This window comes from Cottoperca gobio, chromosome 10 (genome assembly GCF_900634415.1).
Source record: "Cottoperca gobio chromosome 10, fCotGob3.1, whole genome shotgun sequence".
NCBI classification, from domain to species: domain Eukaryota; kingdom Metazoa; phylum Chordata; class Actinopteri; order Perciformes; family Bovichtidae; genus Cottoperca; species Cottoperca gobio.
This window is the reverse complement of record NC_041364.1, coordinates 11,635,158-11,655,266: the sequence shown is the minus strand read 5'-3', so window position 1 is coordinate 11,655,266 and position 20,109 is coordinate 11,635,158. Positions and strand designations below refer to the sequence as shown.

At 38.6% G+C, this 20,109-nt stretch overlaps 1 protein-coding gene across 4 annotated transcripts; it reads left to right on the top strand.

The window, feature by feature from the left end:
• Window positions 1-886: 886 nt before the first annotated feature.
• On the top strand, window positions 887-19,311 carry stx3b (syntaxin 3b). 4 transcript variants are annotated; one of them, XM_029441445.1, is made up of 11 exons: window positions 887-1,294; window positions 7,935-8,009; window positions 8,217-8,316; window positions 9,019-9,093; window positions 9,281-9,351; window positions 9,642-9,750; window positions 9,828-9,901; window positions 10,914-11,048; window positions 12,436-12,546; window positions 15,090-15,209; window positions 15,545-18,070. In XM_029441445.1, exons 1-10 carry the CDS (start codon window positions 1,265-1,267, stop codon window positions 15,177-15,179), a joined length of 870 nt encoding a protein of 289 aa, XP_029297305.1. In that variant the 5' UTR covers window positions 887-1,264; the 3' UTR covers window positions 15,180-15,209; window positions 15,545-18,070. The 4 variants fall into 4 exon arrangements, with proteins under 4 accessions (XP_029297305.1, XP_029297308.1, XP_029297306.1 ...); XM_029441448.1 differs by lacking the exons at window positions 12,436-12,546; window positions 15,090-15,209; window positions 15,545-18,070 and adding exons at window positions 13,041-13,151; window positions 18,491-19,311; XM_029441446.1 differs by lacking the exon at window positions 15,090-15,209.
• The last annotated feature ends 798 nt before the right edge of the window (window positions 19,312-20,109 follow it).

Sequence of the window (20,109 nt, the reverse complement as noted above, 5' to 3'; positions counted from 1 at the left end):
ATGTAGAACATTGTTGGTAATGGTTTTACTCTGCACGTTCATTGTGACGTGTGCCTTCTACCCGGTTACTACACGGATTAGGGTTAGAATGCATCTACGTCATGCATCCTCGCGGTCGCACGTAGTATTCCAAGAATTAAACCATTGTTGACAAAGTCATTGATGTAAATTGTACCATTTGTTGATAGCTCATAGAAACAATGGAACATTTATTTTAGTCTTGCCCTCGTACAAAACAACCTGAGTATATTATATCTATATCTTCAGCAAAAAGTCAAACTTTTTAGAGATGACTCAATATCAAACAATACATTTCCTTTTATTTAACTTTTTTTATCTTTAATTTTATTACAACCTTTATTCTTTACCACCCCAAGATCATTTTTGATGATTACATGTTCAAATCAGTGCCAGTTTGTTGTATTAATTGACAGCATGTCAATGTGCCAAATTGCGGCAATTTCATGTGTTTTCCCTAGGCAGGTCGACCAGTGAAGTAGTTAAAGAGATCTATAATAATAATAATAATAATAATAATATAGTAATAATAATAATAATAATTAGAAAAATCAAGATGAAGAAATTGACACTTAATAGAACAAAACAAAACATTTAGGCATCATAATAAAATAAGGATAACATAACATGCATGGCTCCACTCTCAATAGGATGATGCATTCAAGATGGTAGTAGGACGAACTCGGTGATGTGAAATATTTCCAGTAAAAATAAAAAATGGACACTCCACTCAACTTTCTATTTTTTTAATCTTCTAATGAAATCGTTCAAGATATCATTCCTACAACACCTGAATGCATCACCGGTGCAGGTGGCTCAGGGCGTGGCTTCCTCTCAGAAGACATGGATTTGTCTGCGCATGCGTCAACCAGAAAAGTGCGTTTTAGAATGATTAGTTGCCAGCGGAGAGACAGATTATACGGCTCTACACAACTGTTGTTTTAATCCCCTGGGCGAGGAGATTTAGCAAAGAAAAAACACTGGTTTTAAACCCAGCAGCCATATTGTATAGAAAAACGACGGAAAGACTCCTCTTATCAGATAAAATCGTTTTTCTCAGATAGGCTACCTCTGTCAAGACTTTTGAGGAGGTTAATAGTTTTTCTTACCGGCGGTGGGTTTCTGTCGGACAGCTAGTTTGCCAGCTGGTTGAGGAATTCCGAGATTGGGACTAGTTTTTGGGCTATTTTACACAATACTGTGGTCACCTCTTTGGTTTAAAGTTGTTAAATCAACCGTGTAAAACATGAAGGACCGATTGGAGCAACTCAAAGCGGTAAGTAGTGTCCAGGAAACACTACCTTTCCTTACAGTGTCTTTTTCTCTCCTGTATTATCTCTCTGTACACTTTAATGGACATCTGAAAAACGTTTCTGAGAAAAGAAAAGTATAGGTTAAGATTACTAAAAACATTTAATCCCTTTTTTCTATTTCCATTTAAATACTTGCCACATAACATACTAATACTTTGAACCAATAGTGTATCATGTGATGACATAACTCGTATGATGGATGTATGGGGATGATAGGTTAAAGTGATTCAGTCATGCATACATTATTTTCCGTTTCTCTACATGTAGCCATGTTGTATGGTGTGACACATAAGTGTCAGAGATGTATTGTAATGTAGAGGAATTCATAGTGTAGTTGTAATCAATTGAAATGTATCACAACATGTCATTTTAAAAGTTGTACATTTAATTTAGTGTTCTTAATTTCTATAATATCATGTAAACGTGCACATATTGATGCTCAACCTAGCATTGGGCAATCTGGCAAAAGAGGAATCATTCAATTTTTATTACATTTTTTCAAGATTACCAGTTCCCATTTGAGATGAAAGGATTAGTCGATTATTCAATAGGTTGAAAATAAATTACTTCGACATTGATAACCGTCATAATTCACTGATCCCAGGATCTCAAATGTGACGATTTGTTGCTTTTCTCAGTTTTATATCTATGTTAATTGAAAATCTTTGGGTTTTGAGACTGTTTGGAGACAAAAATAAGCAATTTGAAGATGTCACCTTGGAATGTTGTTTAAGTGTTTTGTAACATTTGATTGAATTAGTGATGAGTCAACAATAACAGAGAAAAATAGACCAATACTGAAAATATGTGTCACTTGCAGTCGTAGTTGCCATTTATACTAGACTATTACTATACTATATTACTATAAACTATTACAAATATAGGATATAATGTCATATGATTGAGAGTCACGATATCCTGATGGGACATGAGGGACCATTGTTGTCCAGTACTTGTAAAAACGGACAATCTTCAATAAGGAAATCATAAATCATAAGGCTTCCCTGCATACATAAAGGATAAATAAATAGCAACAATGCGTAAGTCTGTTCTTTCTTATATGATAATTCCTGTATTTTTGAATTCCGATAAAATCCTATATCGTCCCATCACTAGTTGTAAAATGGATGCAGGATCAGTTGGGATGGATTTAACCAAAATCCTCTCTACCTTTTTTTTATATTTAGCCATCACAGCCAGATTACAGATCTTAAACGGAAGAAAACGTCCATTGTATTTATATATTTCCCTATTCAGAGTTGAGTTAGCGACAGTCAATACACTTGCTGCTCATCGGGGTGAGGCCTTGGTCCAATTGTAACCCAAGTCGGGATGTGTTGCCATAGCTACCTGAAACTCCTGGCCAAATATTTGCTGTGTTTAACGTTTCGGTATCCCCCCCCCCAGGCGTCTGTAATCTCCCACAGCTGGCTTCTTTTCAGGGAAAGGAAGTGCAGATAGCATGTGAAATGGGCTAGTCATTTGTAGAGAAGTTGACAACATATACTGTACTGTGTGTGTGTGTGTGTGTGTCCTCATGACAGGCGTGATCACAGCACCTGACAGACTATCATTTTATAATTTGGGAAAAGAGGAGCAAAATTGTACTTTCACCTGGAGCTATTGTGACATGTGATGGTTTATGCTGCATGCTGTTAGAAAGCTTTGAATACAGTAGCTTGCTCAAAACACAAATAACATCAATTTGTAAAGCTGCAATTAGTAGACCAATCGAGTAGTTGAAACACCAGCTATTTTGATAATCATGCGTTAAAAATGCTGTTTTCAGCCTCTCAAATATGGAGATTTCCTGACACAAAACTGAATATCTTTGAGTTTTAGACTGAACAAGACATTTAAAGACACCTTGGACTAAGAAATTTGGATGGGATTTTCGTACAATTCATACAGCATTCGATTAATCTCATCAACATAATCTGCAGATTAATCAAGTATGAAAATAATCGTTGGATGTTTGCCACTTTTCATTGAAGGCTGACGTTAATTTGACAACAATTTTCAGGCTTTCTGTTCCATTACCCTCATTGTATTTTCAAAGCCATATCCTCTTCAGCTCTGTGTGCTTCCCCACACTGACCGGTGTGCTACTGTTGTTACATTACTTCCTCACCTGGCTCAGACATCGGCACAATGAATGGAGGAAGCTGTAACTGAACTAACGGGGCTTCTTCTGTGGCATGTGGAGTTTTTAAATCCCTTGTCAGATTTTAGCGTTGTATTAAGTCCTGATGAGTATTTTGGCTTCTCTCACCATGCTGCTGTAAATCTGACCCCTCGTCCTTGTCCTGCTGCTGTTGTGTTTAGTGGCTCATTTTCTAAATCGTCCCATGGGAACAGCTAGTGCATCGGGCTTCAACTAACAGTTAATTGTTTTATTGATATAAATGATTAATTTCTCGATTTATTGGTCGGTTCATAAGTTATGTTACATCGTACATACTAAAGTTTTATTGTACATATTGCACTTATATTATCCACATGTGTTTTATAGTGTTTTTTTATATTAACATTTCAATAATTGTATTGTATATTTTATATTTATGTTCTTGACCCTTGCAGTGCTTTGCCTGTATTTTTATTTCCTGAATAAGTGAATAACTTACTCGGCAATAAACTTGTTTTTATTCTGATTCTGATTCTGGTCTATAAAATGTCCAGAAAACATTGGAAAATAATATATATTACCATTTAATAAAGCCTTGCTTATTCTGTCCAACCAACTCTCCCAACATACTCAATTTACTGAAATGACTTGACTCTGGAAAGACCGGCTTTTTCTGTGTAAGAAATAGATTTGACTAATAGATCAATTGTTGCAGCTGTGCAAGTGTTCACACTATACTTATTCTATATGACTGCCTGTTCAGCTCAGTTTAGTATTTGTACTTTCTCAACGGTCTTCTTTCTCAGCCTCAATGTAAAGTTTGCTGTCTGCTACTATTTCGTCATTTATGATCCAAAGAGACAAAGTCTGAAAGTTAATCACTTCCCCGTTTCTTAAGGATGACCGAGCGCTTTATTGTTATAGCCAATAGTTTGATGACTCTTTACTCTGTTGCACAATTGAACTGACTTCCAGATTTCTGACTACCCGTACAACTCTTATAATTCAGGCTCCAATGAAATTGTGTTAAGAGAGCTAGTCAGGTTGTTGTGTTCGAGAGGCAGAGGATAATATGTCTGCTTCAGTGTAAAACCTCCGTCTAGTCGTTGCCTTATTGAGGCGAGTTATGCAACATGACATATGGTGCTTTGTATGCAGAACAAGCGTAATTAAGTGATTTGAATAAAAGCAACAAGACAGCATCCAATCATCATTTCAATCAGCTGTGCACTGATGTGCAGCGTGTGCTCCATTTTTCTATTTGATGTATTACACAATCTTCATGTAACTAAGCATGAGATTATAGCATTTAGCATAGAAAATCTAATTTGCTGCTTCATGGTTCACTGTCAGTCAACATTTTGTCACGGATGCACAGAATCGCCTTAAATCTGGTTTGTTCACAATTAATTTTTTCTTCTGAAGTTATTATTAGAGGATGGGTGTTATTTTCTATTAGCATTGCAGAAAATGCTTCTGCTTAATGGGAATCTATTTCACGCATGGCTTTTAAATAGAGCTGCAACGATAAGTCGATTAATCGATAAATTGATCGTAAGAAAAAATAACCTGCAACTATTTTGATAATCATCTTTTAAGTAATCTGCATCTCAAATATGGAGATTTCCTTCTTTTCTCTGTTTCATATCATATTAAACTTAATATGCTTTGGTCTTGGACTGACAAAACAAGACATTTAAAGACATCACCTTGAACTTTGAGAAACTGCCCATGGACATTTCTCACTATTTCCTGACATTTCATCGACCAAATGATTAAATCGATTTAATCCAAAAAATAATCTGCAGATGAATTAATAATGTATGTAATCGTTAGGTGCAGCGCTGCTTTTAAACATTAGATATCTCTCATTGCTTTTTCAAAACCACAACTAAAACAACTTCCAAGCCCCATGTAGTGATCAGACACAATGGCAGGGTCATGTGTTATTAATAACATTTTGATCCAACACGATAAATAAGTCTCATGTCTTCTAACAGTAATATGTGTCTCCAGGTTGAGTCATGTGATGAGCAAGTGAGTTTAATGATGAATGTTGTAAAGGTTTTCTGACTGACTAAAGTCACTCTGTGTGTTGTTATTTTGAAGCAAGTGCCTGCCTGTGGCCTTTTTTGTTTGGTTAGTTGAAGAATTTGTTGCACACGTCCGTCCCTTTCCCCTTATTTTTGCTCAATGAGAGACACTGGAAGGAAGTGAGTGCTAGTTCTTATCTCGCTGCTGCAGATATGCAATGTGAGGGAGCATAATGTTTAGGCCAGAGTGCTGTGTGTTCGATGAATAACTCACAGCAAGCAGGTCTAAAAACAAGCAGTGTGTGTGTGCGTGTGTGTGTGTCCAGAGAACTCTGTGTTCACGACTGTTGTTAGTTACAACAGCCTGAACCAAATAGCTACATTTGCAATTCAAATTTCCGATGAGGGGAAGAAGGTTAAAGACTGAAACTCAGCATATGAACAGAAAGAACAACGGGCTGTTGTATTAAATGCAGCCAGTTCCCAGTAGGGCTGCAACTATTTTCATTATTGATTTAAGCCGTTATATTAACTTCTCGATTAGAAAATAATATAACATTTTGTGTCTGAAAAGAATACAATAAAAAAAAAATAAGAACTCACATTATGAGCACATTGTGATGTATTAAAGGGACTTTGACTGACACTCCAAAAGTCGAGATAAAACTAAAAGAAAATCTGTTAAATGACATTTGAGAAGCTGGAGACATCAAATGTTTGGCAGTTTTGCTTAAATCCTGACTTGCGCCATTAGTCAATTGTGAAAATAGATTTTGATCAATTTTACTGCCAGCCGACTACTCAATTAATCGAAACTAAAGAACAATGTAACTCCTTTTGCAAGTGAAATAATAATTGAGGGACAGAGTTTTTCAAGTGCAGCGTTAATAAAGTGCAACATCTATTCAGATAACTAGTTTAGAGTTTGAGGCGGGGTCAGGTGATATGAGAGAGTAGGGAAGTCGACATGTGTGTTGGCTAACATTTTCCATTCCCCTGACTTTGATCCAGGCTTGACTTTCTACAGGAAAGTCAAGTGTCTAGACTTCAGACTCTCTGTCACCCGTTACAAAACACAAACACAAACCACTATGTGTTCAGCGATTAGTTGACCAGCAACACTCTGTAGGTGCTCGGTGGAAACATTATTTGTCTGTGAAATGGAGAAGTTTTTAAAAGGGAGGGAAGAAAGTGAGCTCACTGTCCCTTCCCACTCATTGTTTCGCTCTTATTTCCGCCACCTAACTCCAGCACAGCTGGTCCTATGATGTCTGTTTACACTGTTCCTTAGCTGTGGTTTCTTTGAGTCAGTTAAAAACAGGTTGAGTTCCTGGAGCCCGGCTCTAGTCCTTCACCATGTAAATATTCACCAGCAGTGCTGAGCTCTTGGCGGCCGACCTGCGGCTCTGCCCTGTGTTTACTGTCTTTACCTTGTGACATATTTATGACTCCAGCAGAGGGAAACTTTCTGATATTATGTATTGGGTGTAGGCTGATTACGGTCAGACGGATATTTCTAGGATGATGTATCGCGCTGAGCTATTAACCAGGAAGCAATTTAATTAGTGAGTATTTATTCACGGTCTAAATGCTGTTCAGTGGCTTTTCTACCCGGAGAAGAAATGCATTTCTGGAAAATACCTCTTTGGGATATGAAATAATTTACTATAAAAGTATCAGAATTCAGGCACAAATATTGGTATTAGGCTATAAAAAAAAAATCAGAATTCGTCTCCATTTGTATACTTCCGTTAGTACACTTCTTGTACACACCAAGAATGCGTAGTACGTGAATTTCAACAGGGTAGTGTTCTCTCAAATCGATAATCAAATAGTTTTGAACGTCTGCATTGAATGCTTTGTCAGATGCTTAGCTTTTCTTATTCCTGTTGTTTGATTTGAACCGTGGATTTGGAGAATCGCTACACCTCCTCGTACCAGTATCAGAACTCTAATTGATACTTAGCCTTATAATAGAAATGGGGAGTTCACGAAGCATCAAAAGACACAGACCTCATCAGGATCACGTGCTATCTGACGTTCACAGACGGGGTTGAGTCACACAGGGTGTATTTATCCTGCATATTTATCTTGGAACTAAAAGTGAAATATTTCAGTCCAGCTGTTGGATTCTTATCTGTTTTTCTTTTTATGTTTGTTTGTAGAGCACCTTTTTTAAACAATCATACTGATTTTAAAGTGCTGTACATAAAACCTAAAAGGGCATTAAAACAAATCAAATAAACACAAGGTGATTGAAAAAGACGAATCGAAGAGGAATTAAATGAAATGGATGCTGAATAATAAATGTTGAACATCTGAATAACCCTTTTAATCCCAAAGTGTCGATGAGACGCTTTATATATTGAGTTTAATAGAAACATGTAATACCCTTCACACGCTCGTAGTGCTACTCTGATGCAGCCTTTACTTGTATTCTGCTAGACGTGTGATCAAGATGACGACGAGGTGGAGATTTCTATGGACAACGCAGCCTTCATGGACGAATTCTTCTGTCAGGTGTGTGTGTGTGTGTGTGTGTGTGTGTGTGTGTGTGTGTGTGTGTGTGTGTGTGTGTGTGTGTGTGTGTGTGTGTGTGTGTGTGTGTGTGTGTGTGTGTGTGTGTGTGTGTGTGTGTGTGTGTGTGTGTGTGTGTGTGTGTGTGTGTGTGTGTGTGTGTGTGTTGTCATTTTCCTACATGATATTTATGGTGTTTGTTTGTTTCAGATTGAAGACATCCGGAGTAGTATTGATAAAATTGACGAGAACGTGGCTGAAGTCAAAAAGCTTTTCTCAGTCATCCTGTCTGCGCCCACATCAGATCAGAGTAAGATAAACGTTTTTGTTCTTGCCATCTTCTTCTTCTCATCTACAAATGTATTCTTCACCCCACTCACTTAGCGTCGTATTAGGGATGTTTACCTAACCTAATGTTTCTTCTTTATAAGATGCATTTGCTTGATTTTTTTTTTTGTGTCCCAAATTGGATTCAAACAGACTTTTGTTAAGAGGAACTCAAAAAAGCCACAGAAAGATGGTTTTCACTTAAAAGGGAATCGATAGGCAACTTACCAGTCATTAAAACCTGATTATTTATACCGGGACAAACTGTTGTTTCTTTGGCAATTGCAAACACTATTATCTCTCAGGAGTGCAGCTTCCTTTTCTATATATAAACAAAGCCTTGTTTATCAGGAACAGCTCCTGAATAACATTGACAAGGTTTTTACTATATAATAGTTATTCTTGTAATTAAATACAGGTAAATAAACTTTACGTTGCCTTTTTAGTTGATGGTTTATCATTTACAATATGCGCTTCCATTGTTGTGGGATGTCAGACGACTGCTTCTTCATGAAGTCAGGGCAGATGGATTTCCCCCGACTTTACAAGTAGGAACTTGGACTTTTAGTGGCGCTCCATTGTTTCTAGTAGGAAGTCAGAAATGTTTGAGTTCCGAGTGCATTTCTCTCTCACCATTACGGACACTCTTAGCTGTTTTTATTGCCACATGTCTCTTTCTTTCTAGAAACACAAGATGACTTGGAGGCAATTACCAATGACATTAAGAAGATGGCCAACAATGCAAGAAACAAACTTAAGAGTGAGTCTGCCTAACACACACACACACACACACACACACACACACACACACACACACACACACACACACACACACACACACACACACACACCTAGTCAGTGTATATAATAATGGGGATGTTTAATAGATTTAATGAGACATGTTGCTGAAGATGAATCATAAATCGGTAGTTTGCATTGCTTTCCAGCCATCGAGAGGAATCTGGAGTCAGAGGAGCAGGAGAGGGTGTCTGCTGACATGCGGATACGTAAATCACAGGTAAATGAAGTTTCTTCTGTTTTTGTACCCTCTGCAACGGGTTCATGGGCATGTTCATATTCAGATAGAGCACTGCCAAAGCCCTGAATCAATACAAAAGAAAATCTACAATAGATTCACAATATTAAGGTGAGGAAAGAGAAGACCAAAAAATGAGGACAATATGTATGTGATATTTCAAAAGTCTTCAAATGGAGCTTTTTAAAAGTGCAACAGCAAATGTTACACTGTACCGTTCACCCATCTAGATTACTTCTGTGCTAATTACTGTTCTTCTTGTTTTCTACCAGCATGCAGTGCTGTCAAGGAAGTTTGTGGAGGTAATGACAAAGTATAATGAAGCCCAGGTGGACTTCAGGGAGAGGAGTAAAGGACGTATTCAGAGACAACTAGAGATCAGTGAGTGACGGCCATGAAGCGATGTGATGGACCCCCGATCTTCTTTTGTCAACTTTTCCCTTTCCTTTCCTTTCCAGCTGGAAAAGCAACGACAGATGACGAGCTGGAGGAGATGTTGGAGAGTGGCAATGCTGCTGTGTTTACTGCAGGGGTAAGTGTGTGTGTGTGTGTGTGTGTGTGTGTGTGTGTGTGTGTGTGTGTGTGTGTGTGTGTGTGTGTGTGTGTGTGTGTGTGTGTGTGTGTGTGTGTGTGTGTGTGTGTGTGTGTGTGTGTGTGTGTGTGTGTGTGTGTGTGTGTGTGTGTGTGTGTGTGTGTGTGCATGCATGCATTTCCGTTATTTTTTACTGTACCCTAACATCCACTGTGCCTTGACACTGATCACGCTGTGGTTGAACTGTGAAAAAGCCCAGTTGTCAGTTGCTTAGAAAAACTCAAAGTGCCTCGTATCAACTGGTTAAAGATTAGCTGTTCTTGTGATTTGGCCTGTTGGACTCAAAGTCAGCTTTCTCTCTTGTGCCTTCTTAAGTGCTCCAAACCTCCTTTTTTATAATGCTAACTAACAGTCAATGGGCAAAGACTAAAGCTTTTTCTGATCTGCTTGAAACGGCGGAGAAAATAAGCACCAGTGTGTTTCAACTGATCAGACAACCACATGTGCACAATGCATTTTAACAGGTTAAAAAAGCCTCTCAGCCTGCTCTGAGTAGGTGTTTGTTTCCACTACAGTTTGGGAAGTCCCGCCTCAACTTGACATTTTATAGATTTTATGTCCCAGATGCTTTTAAACCCTGACCAGACCTGAACATAAACGGAAAGGGTAACTCGTACTAATCTAACATTTTGTTTGTGTTTAGTTTAAATAATGACCGTACAAAACATATTCGTCATATCTTTGGAGATTGTCTTTCTTTTCTACTACAGTAAAGGGACCAATCATCAACCATTTCAAAGTTGAGGCTCAAAACATCAATGGTTTTATAAAAATGAACTCTCATTTCCTTTTAAAGCAGCAGTGACTCATATATTTCTCTGCATCACCATGAGATGCACTCATTTTCATTTCCTCCTGTTTTAGCGAGCTGCCTTTTCAGCTAATATGCAAGCTAAACTAGAACATGGCCAACCTCTATTAGCCACACTGCCACAACTTCTCCTCTCCACAGATTGTGGACGCTGGGGTCTCTAAACAAGCCTTGAGTGAGATCGAAGCCAGACACAAAGACATCGTCCGTCTGGAAAGTAGCATCAAGGAGCTGCACGATATGTTTGTTGACATCGCCATGCTGGTGGAGAGCCAGGTACGCTCCTCCACATCCACCTGCCCATCATTTCTTCCACCGATCAATTTCTTTACTCATCTATTTCATTCATTTGTTCACTCATTCTGAACCATTTCTTTGTGTTCAAACCTGACTTTATTCAACTCTTTTCCCTCCTGTTTATCTCTCTACCTGTCTCCACTGTGGTCTGACTATCAATCTGCATCTGTTTTCCTCTTTTCCAGCTCCATGCCTTTCTTACACCTCTCTGTATTCTCTTCTGCCACCTCATGTCATCACCCAACATTGATGGAACCGACACAAATGCATTTAGTAAGACGTACAAATAAAACACCATTGTGACATCATCCGAGCATACTTCACACCAGAATGATTACAAAGGCATATTGTTGATGAGTTAGTCACTGTATGTACATGCGTATTTGAGTCTAACCTCATATTTCTTACTGCTTGAACCATGCTTTCTGAGGGAAAGGCTTGTTTGAGGTAAGGGCCACACTCCTGCTGTTTGTGTCGTGTGATTTCCCCATGTTTTCTTGAAGATCCACTCAAAGTATTTTTCTTATGTTTTATATCCCCTGAAATGTCGGACTCTCCTGATGTGTATCTGTGCAAAGTTTGTCACTAGAGAGGTGTTTTCACATTCCTCCACTGAAGAGGGAGATGTCTGTGCACTTCACTAAAATCTGAGATTCAAACGTACGTAGCTAGTTTAGGTACATCACAAATTCAATACGCAAACACCGACACATATAGACAGGGAAGCAGTCTTTCACACAACACTGTTTGCATTACCATAGTTACAGTTTAAACGGCAAACATGGGATGTTTTTGGTAGATATGGAAGGAAGCTCCAGGGTTCAGTTTAGATCCAAAAAACTGCGCACCCTACCTCCTAGATATTATTGTGTGTTTCACGACCACTAACGCTGTGTCAGCCGCTGCCAGTTACAAGCTAACAAACTGGAGCTCCGCGTCGCAATGATGCGCACTGGTCAACCTAGCGTTAGCAGCGGTGACCGGATCGAGGCCAGATCTAGAATTTCTCAGTGAGGGAGAAAGAGTTGATTTTTTTGATGTGGGAAAACCATGTAAAACACAATATTCTTTATAGCAGAATCTTTTTACATACTTTTAAAACGTGCCTAGCGGCGAACTTGAACCACATTTTTATTTCCAGCTTTTAGTTTGAAGAGGTTTGTTTCAAAATAAATGCATTAACATAAATATGAAGCTGTCACTTCAGTAACAGTAGAGCTTTTGACAATATAATCACCAGAAACGTGTATTTCTAATATTCCTGAAACCAGATGTATAACTTTATGTATTTAAACCAATGTGCTGTGCTGTTCTTCTGCTCGTGAAGTGTTGCTCTGTATCTTATTGATTGTTGTGTGTTTTTCAGGGTGACATAGCTGACAACATAGAGCAGAATATATCCAAGTCAGTGGACCATATAACAGAGGCTAAGGAACAGACCAAAAAAGCTGTAAGGCATCAGGGCAAAGCACGCAAGGTAATGTAATTAAGCCAACTACTGCCCCAGTGTGCTGCTTGTGACCTCTTCCTGTTTTCTTCTGCCTATTATCTAGAAACAGTTTGACACATTCAAACCACACAGTGTGCGTACAGATCACACTCCCTTGCTTGCATTCTGTGTGCTTTGCTTTTTGTGTGTCTCTCTCTCTCTGTCTCTCTCTCTGTCTCTCTCTCTGTCTGTCTGTCTGTCTGTCTGTCTGTCTGTCTCTCTCTCTCTGTCTCTCTCTGTCTGTCTGTCTCTCTCTCTCTCTCTCTGTCTCTCTCTGTCTCTCTCTGTCTCTCTCTCTCTCTCTCTCTCTCTCTCTCTCTCTGTCTCTCTCTGTCTCTCTCTGTCTCTCTCTGTCTCTCTCTGTCTCTCTCTCTCTCTCTCTCTCTCTCTCTCTCTCTCTCTCTCTCTCTCTCTCTCTCTCGTTGTTTTATTCATCTTCTTTTGTTGCTTTTCGTCACCTCTAACACCGCGCCCGATGTCAGGGGGGAATGATTGAAAGGATTGAGAGCAACATGGACCAGTCAGTGGGCTTTGTGGAGCGGGCCGTAGCAGACACTAAGAAGGCTGCAAAGTTTCAACAAGAGGCTCGCCGTGTGAGTGACCACAGTCAAGAGGAGCGGTCCGGTTTCCCAAAAGCAACGGAAATAGTTTTATTTAGTCGTTTACAATGGAACAGCCAGGACCCTGAGATGCTATTCAAATGTAAATACAATCTCAAGGATTTATTTGTTTGCTTTGAAAGGCAGTACAAAGAAAAGAGCGATAGATAAAAATGTAATGGACTAAAACTAGTGCCACGGGACAAAGATATAGTCAGATTTAAGTTCACAAGCATGGCCTTGCATTAAAATTATGTTTTTTCGTAATTCAATCCATGTTATTCCGGTGACCTTGAGTCAATATGATCATGCAGCGGGGACATCAAAGAGTGTTAACAAGCTTTTTGGACAGACAACAACACAGCATGAAAAGATACAACCCCATCAATGACTTCTGCACATCTAAGAAAGAACGCAGGGTTGACCTGGCTTAACTTCTGCCACTATGCATTGTGACGAAATTTGTTAAGGGGCAGTGTCGGCCAATATAATACATGGAAGCACACGTACTCTGGTAGAGTACTTTGTAACATAAATGCTGTATTTCTACCGTTTACGTTTGCGATCGTCGCAACAAAAGATAAAAGTATGATTGTTATGATAATTTGCGTTAAAAAGTTGTTATATTCTGTTACACCGTGTTCTCTCAACTCATGGGTCTGTTACTCAAACTGCCCTGCCTTGGATCGCATATCATGAAGTCACGATAACTAAAACAACACGCCTCCATTAATGCAGAGCCTTGCATTTTTAAACTAACGCCCAGTAAGTTTATGAAAGGTAGAAAGAATTCTTCTTTAACACAGTTGCTTTTGGGAAACCTGCCTGACAACATGAAGACCATACCCATCATCAAGACCCTTCACCTTGATCCTAACCTGTGATGACTTGTGAAAACCCCTCACCCTCCGACCTGCTCGGTTTTTGAGCCTCCACCACCCTGTGCTCTGAAAACCAGTGACCTGCCCAGCACCAAGACCACACACACACACACACACACACACACACACACACACACACACACACACACACACTCTTCTCTCTTGGTTTTTTTTTCTATAGCTTTAACCTTAACTCTGTCTTTGTTTACTTTGGTTTTGTCTCTGTTTGAAGATATTGTTCGCTAGCTTCAAGTTAACATACATTCTTCACTGTTGCACCAAGAGGAAACTAGTTTATTAGACTTTAGCAACATAGAGTTTGTGTGGTTACCTAGTGCTACAATGAGAACTCATGATATTTGATACGGGCCATTGCTGCCATATATTGTTCATAGTCTCTCATGCTAATCCAGTGGTGGAAAGTAACTATGTTTATTTACAAGCATTGTACTCACACATTTGAGGTACTTTTACTTTAATATTTGCATTTTATGCTACTTTATGCTTCTACGCTGCGACGGCTCAGAGAGAAATATTGTACAGCTTTAGTTGCTTTGCAGATTCAGTTTATTAATACAAAATATAATCAACTAATAGATTATGATGTATTATAAGTTAAACTACCTGCAGTATACAAAGTAATTAAAATGTGCTTCTCCTTTGCCATCTGCAACATTAAAGTGATGAATCTATTATTATTATTATTATTATTATATATAAAAACATTATATATCTAATTTTGAAATGGGCCATTCTGCATAATTAGTACTTTTACTTCTGGTACATTTTGATGTTAATGCTTTTATACTTTTACTTAAGTTAGACTTTGAATGCAGGACTTTTACTTGTAACTGAGTATTTTCACACTGGTATTACTACTTTTACTGAAGTAAAAGATCTAAATACTTCTTCCACCACTGTAAAAAAACAAAACCCATTATATAAGTTACAGTATTAGGTCCAGAATCTTTGCACAAATTAAGGAGACACTTATTGTTCGCTCTGACAATGGTCCTGATGGTACTGTATGTTACTTGGTTGTTCCCAACAGAAAACGGTGATAATAGTGGTGGTTGTGCTGGTTTTGCTGGCCTTACTAGCTCTCATAATCGGATTGTCCGTGGGATTGAAGCAAAGCTGATGAGCTCTTTGAGTAAGAGAAGAGCTAAGGGTGAGTAACTCTGGAGCAAATAAGCTCTGTTGTGCCACAAAGGGTGTAGCATGCTTTGGAAAAGTGTTTGCACGCAATTTTCCTCCGGCTCTGTGTGTGCGTGTGTTTTCTTTCTATCCACAGGGCTTACTTGAGGTGTGTTTGTGTGTATTTGAAGTTCCTGGGTGTGTGTGTCTTTCTCCTATTCTGCAGCACTTGGCTCTGGTAACTGCTGAACAAACAAAGCAGTGCTCGAAGGGAGTTACAGTTTTAGGTGGTGTTTGGTCTGTGGGCTCCTTTCAATGCTTCCCCGTCATTAACGTCAATTCTCCCTTCTATTGTCTCCCTCTCTGTAGAAGATGATCATAATTGGTGTAGTCTGTGCTGTGGTTGCGCTCATCCTCCTCATCGTCATCCTCACCCAGACACTGTAATGGGACTGCTGCCTTCATCAGTTCATTCATCCTCCATCAGCTGGCCCACCAAAGAAAAACCTGATACTGATCACTCCATATGGATTTGATAATATTTAACCTGCAGATGTACAACAACAAGGACAAATGTTCCTTTTGACCTCTGGAGAAAGAAAGAAGAAGAGCTACGTGACTTGTGATAATTATAAAACCTTTTTGTCCAATCAGAACTGTGCTTCCTGGTATGTGAGGGTCTGTATGACTCCCTCAGGAGGCTTGAGCAGTTTGGGGATGCTCTTCTGCAAACGAGGAAATGAGACTGAAGCTGACATGAGGTACAATAGCTATTGTATCTCTGCGGAGGGGAAAGGAGAATTGATCTGAAATTGATTTTAAATGTCCATTAAATCGGACCCTCGTGAAGCCTTATAGAAGCACCTCACCTCCCTTATCATTATTTCTTGCCTTTATGAGCCTTGACACATTTTGTGATTGAAAAGCTAGCTACTGTATTGAGATTTTGTTGTTTTAGGTGGAGTTCCAGCACTTTCACATTTCAAAATATGTCTTTATTTCTGTATTTAAGATCCGATGATCCTGTGAATAATGGATATTTTTATTTTTTTTGTGTGTCGTCGATATGTAGCCCTAAATATTGCTCAGTTCTTTAACTTGAAGAGGATCGGTGTGCTCACTTATGATTCTTCAGTTTGTAGAGCCCAGTGGTTCTGATTTTAAATATGAAGGATGATTCTTACGGAAACACATTTTATAGACAGGTGGAGCTAAGATGAGCAAAGAAAGACGGTGGATAAACGTGCATCCATCTGTAACATCTCAGAGAAACGCCTGAATATTTCTTTTGTGTCTTTGCTAACCTGTTACAATGTAAGCCATCGTGTCTTCTCCATATACAGACATGATTGTCTCCCCTGTTTTAATGCCAAAGAGAGACGGGTAGTAACTATTTGTATTTCAGTGTCGGAATAGTCTAATAAGTAAGCAATAGTAATATATTTATTATACCTTTTGATCATCTTGCTAATAAGTTGCACATACAGGATGAAGTGTAAGTGGACAGTGAGGCCTCCCTGACTGGTGGCTCTTTACTAGTGTGATTCACATTTCCTGGCATATTTTAGGTGTCGCTATATTTAAACTGTAAACATACACCTCAGTTGCCAGTTTGTTACGTACAACTATCTGAACCTAATGCATTCTAATGCAACAGCCCTGCGATAAATCCTGTTGTCATGAAGGTTAAAACAACTTTTAGAGACATGTTTGTTTAACTTTATGGGCATTAAGGGGAAGAAGTTTGTGTTGCATTTTAATTGTACTACATTATACTGTGTCTTACTTAGTTTGCCCTCATTGATACAAAGAGGTTAACTAAATAACAGAAACACAATTTATAACACTGAGTACAACCTTGAAAAAGACCATAAGGTTGACTCGTCACTGATCTAAAACATTACAAACATTTTTAAATGTATATAACTAGAAGGGCACTCGGTGAGCGCAGACCTCCGCCGAGGCCAAATGCCCCATCTCGCAATGTTAATGAACATGAAATAATATTTGTGTATCCGCCCCCAAAATGTAGTAGGTTCTTTTTTGGCCCTACAGCCTTTTTTTTTTTTTAAACCTTTTTATCCTGCTGAAAAACAAACAGAACTGAAAACAGAAGCTCCTTGGCGTAAGAACGCAATGATGGAAATCAGTAGATAACTTTATTGATTTAATCCCTCCCTGTCTGATATGATGTGCTGTATACATATATGAGAAGCTGGTCAATAAACCAAATCAAATGAAGGATTTACTACGGGGCTGTTCTATTAGACTGCATTAGTTTAGTCGGGTGTACCTAATAAACTGGCCACAGTTTTTGATTCTAGTTAGTCCCCATCATTTCATTCAGTTTCTTTATCTTGGTAGAGGGAATGTGTTTATTGAACCACCGTGCACATGTTGTCACACGGAGGCTTTAATATGGCAGTTAAAGCAGGTGATTCCAGCTGTGCATACAAATACTGTATCAGACACTTTTTCCCATCATTAAAGAGACCGGTATCAGCAGGTAGTGACCGCATGTAGGGGTTTAGTAGTGCAAAGACAGAGTTTTTCAAATGTCCTGTGCATTATGAGGGCTGGCGTTCATGAGGGAAGTCTTTGTTTCTGTTCAAATGGAGCCTGAATGGTTCCTTTTAATTCTGGTTGTGCGGGGAGGGAGCACTTGAAAGTGAGAGGCCTCCCCAGCTTGGTCTTTTGAACACGCAGTCTGCTCTTTTGGCTTCTGCTCTTGCCTGTTCAATCCTAATGCGCCTTCTATTCAGGCCTGTTCCTTCACACAACTTTGGCCATCAGCACGGGCTACAATAAGAGCAGGAGAATAAGATGTTGTTCACTGTTTTAAATTAAGGTTCCACAGATTTTATTGAAAATTAAAGATTTTATGTTTTTTAATGAGTTGGCTGACTTGTGTTTCCTTGCAATCTCATGCATGTCCCCTTTTTGTGAGTGAGAGAAGGTGAATATGTAACTGAATGTTTACACTTTTTGATGACTGCATGTTATGGAAGAGCAGTGTGACTGTTTTTTTTATGGGATGGTAGCTGTTGTCAGCAGATTGTTGATTCTGCATGTTAACCGCTGTGTTGCAAAGTACAGATTTTAAAGGTGCACAACAAGTGTCAAACAGGAGGTAAGTTGTTCACCTTTTTTCTATCTTTACACACAAATACACACACACACAGCCTACTCTCTGTGCCCCTTTGTTTTCCTTTTGGCTCAATCATTTTCTCAAACCAGTGTCCATTAATGTGAATCATTGTGTTAAATTAAACAGGAGTACTGAATATTTTTTTTATTGTTTTATTATATCTACAGAAAAAGATGATGATTACATTGTGCTGTGCCATCATTGGAATCGTTGGGTTCTCCTATCTCTACAGCTTCTTCTCATAAAAGGTTTTACACAGGTAACAAACTTGCATCAGCATTTAACACTATGAATTCAGTTCTTTCATACTAAATGTTGAAATAGTGTTTTTTTTGTCTTTGTGTAGTGTTTCCAGGGCTGAGTGTCAAGAAAGAGACATGTTCCTGAGGTTCTCCCATATTTTAACCCTGATCAATATTTGAATCTATTTTAAAATCTAATAAAATATTTTTAAAAATAAAATAAATTGAACCAGTACCAGCCCTGTACACTTGCCCTTTTATTAATCATTTGAATTTAAATAATTTTCTCGCTGTATGAAGTGTTTGAAAACGTGTTATAAATGTGTAGATTTTTCTCAGTTTGCCTGTTCATAACCAGATGGCTCAACTTGTGACTGATAGTCATTTTGGACCATTCTGGTCGATTTTAGTCTGCTGCCTCCTGGTGGTGCATAGAGTGGACAATAATATGTATTTATTATAAGGAAATTATTTCTAAGGATTAATTTAAATATGCATGAAGATGATTTTTTTTAATTGTTGCTATCTTTGGCTCCAAAAATCCATTCATACTCAAACACATAATTATGCTCTGGTAAAATGTTTTAATAAAATCCAATTAAGTAGTATTTTCAGATTTACCGTTTGTCATAATTTGAATAAATTGTGTGTGATTTTGTGGTGTGTGTGTGTGTGATCTGTCTGTATGCGTCTGTGCTGCTGAAATGCTTGTACTGATTGTCTTTTCTGTAACAGCGGCTGCCACTCGCTCATTGGCTGTGTGTCAACCCAGTAAAGCTTGTTATGTAATAAAAGATTTCTGTGCGTTGTACCAAGTGTTGGTGTGTGCTTTGCTTCTTGTGTTGCAGGTTTTCACATGACTCAGACTTTATGCATGGCTTACTACAACCCAACACCTTTAACATTCAAAGCATCTTTTACTTCGTGTGATTAGCTACAGGAAATGTGTGGCGATGCACGACATAACATGTGTGTATGAACGGCTTCCCTGACCTAATTTCATCCCCCATCTCGCTGTTCTTCCTTACCAGAGGCAGGCTCTGGCTCGGCCCATCAACACCCCGTGGTGGGCGGGGCCTACACAAGGGTGCGCTCGTTTTCCTGCTGCGTAATCCGGATTGGGAAACGGTGATAAAATGAGATTAAGCTACTTTATAGTGACCTCCTAGGCCTAGCTTTACACCAGCACAAGAGCGAAAAGAATGATAGGTAGGAAGCAGGTAAATAGACAAAATATAAGAGCCATACAAATAAATAAATAAAGTTTATATAAACTATGCTAATGTACATTAACCAGTCTTCTTAAATGAAATGCATATGCAAATATGAACAGCAGTTACAGCTGCAATAAAGGAATAACAGTACAAAGACAATAAGAAATACAGAAACAGTATGGTATACTATTACACATGGTAGTTCTATATAATAGTATAATAATAATAATAATAATAATAATAATGCAATGTGCTGTGATAGTGGGTGTGCAATGTGAGAGAATTAGTCAGGTGTTGAAAGTATCAAGTAAATTCAATCAAGTACTGTAC

What these genes read in the sequence shown, in the direction of transcription:
- stx3b (XM_029441445.1), top strand. Translation starts at nt 1,265, where the DNA reads ATGAAGGACCGATTGGAGCAACTCAAAGCG. An exon ending in GATTGGAGCAACTCAAAGCG is followed by an intron (nt 1,295 to 7,934) that starts GTAAGTAGTGTC and finishes GTATTCTGCTAG; the next exon opens with ACGTGTGATCAAGATGACGA. An exon ending in ATCAGGGCAAAGCACGCAAG is followed by an intron (nt 12,547 to 15,089) that starts GTAATGTAATTA and finishes TGTTCCCAACAG; the next exon opens with AAAACGGTGATAATAGTGGT.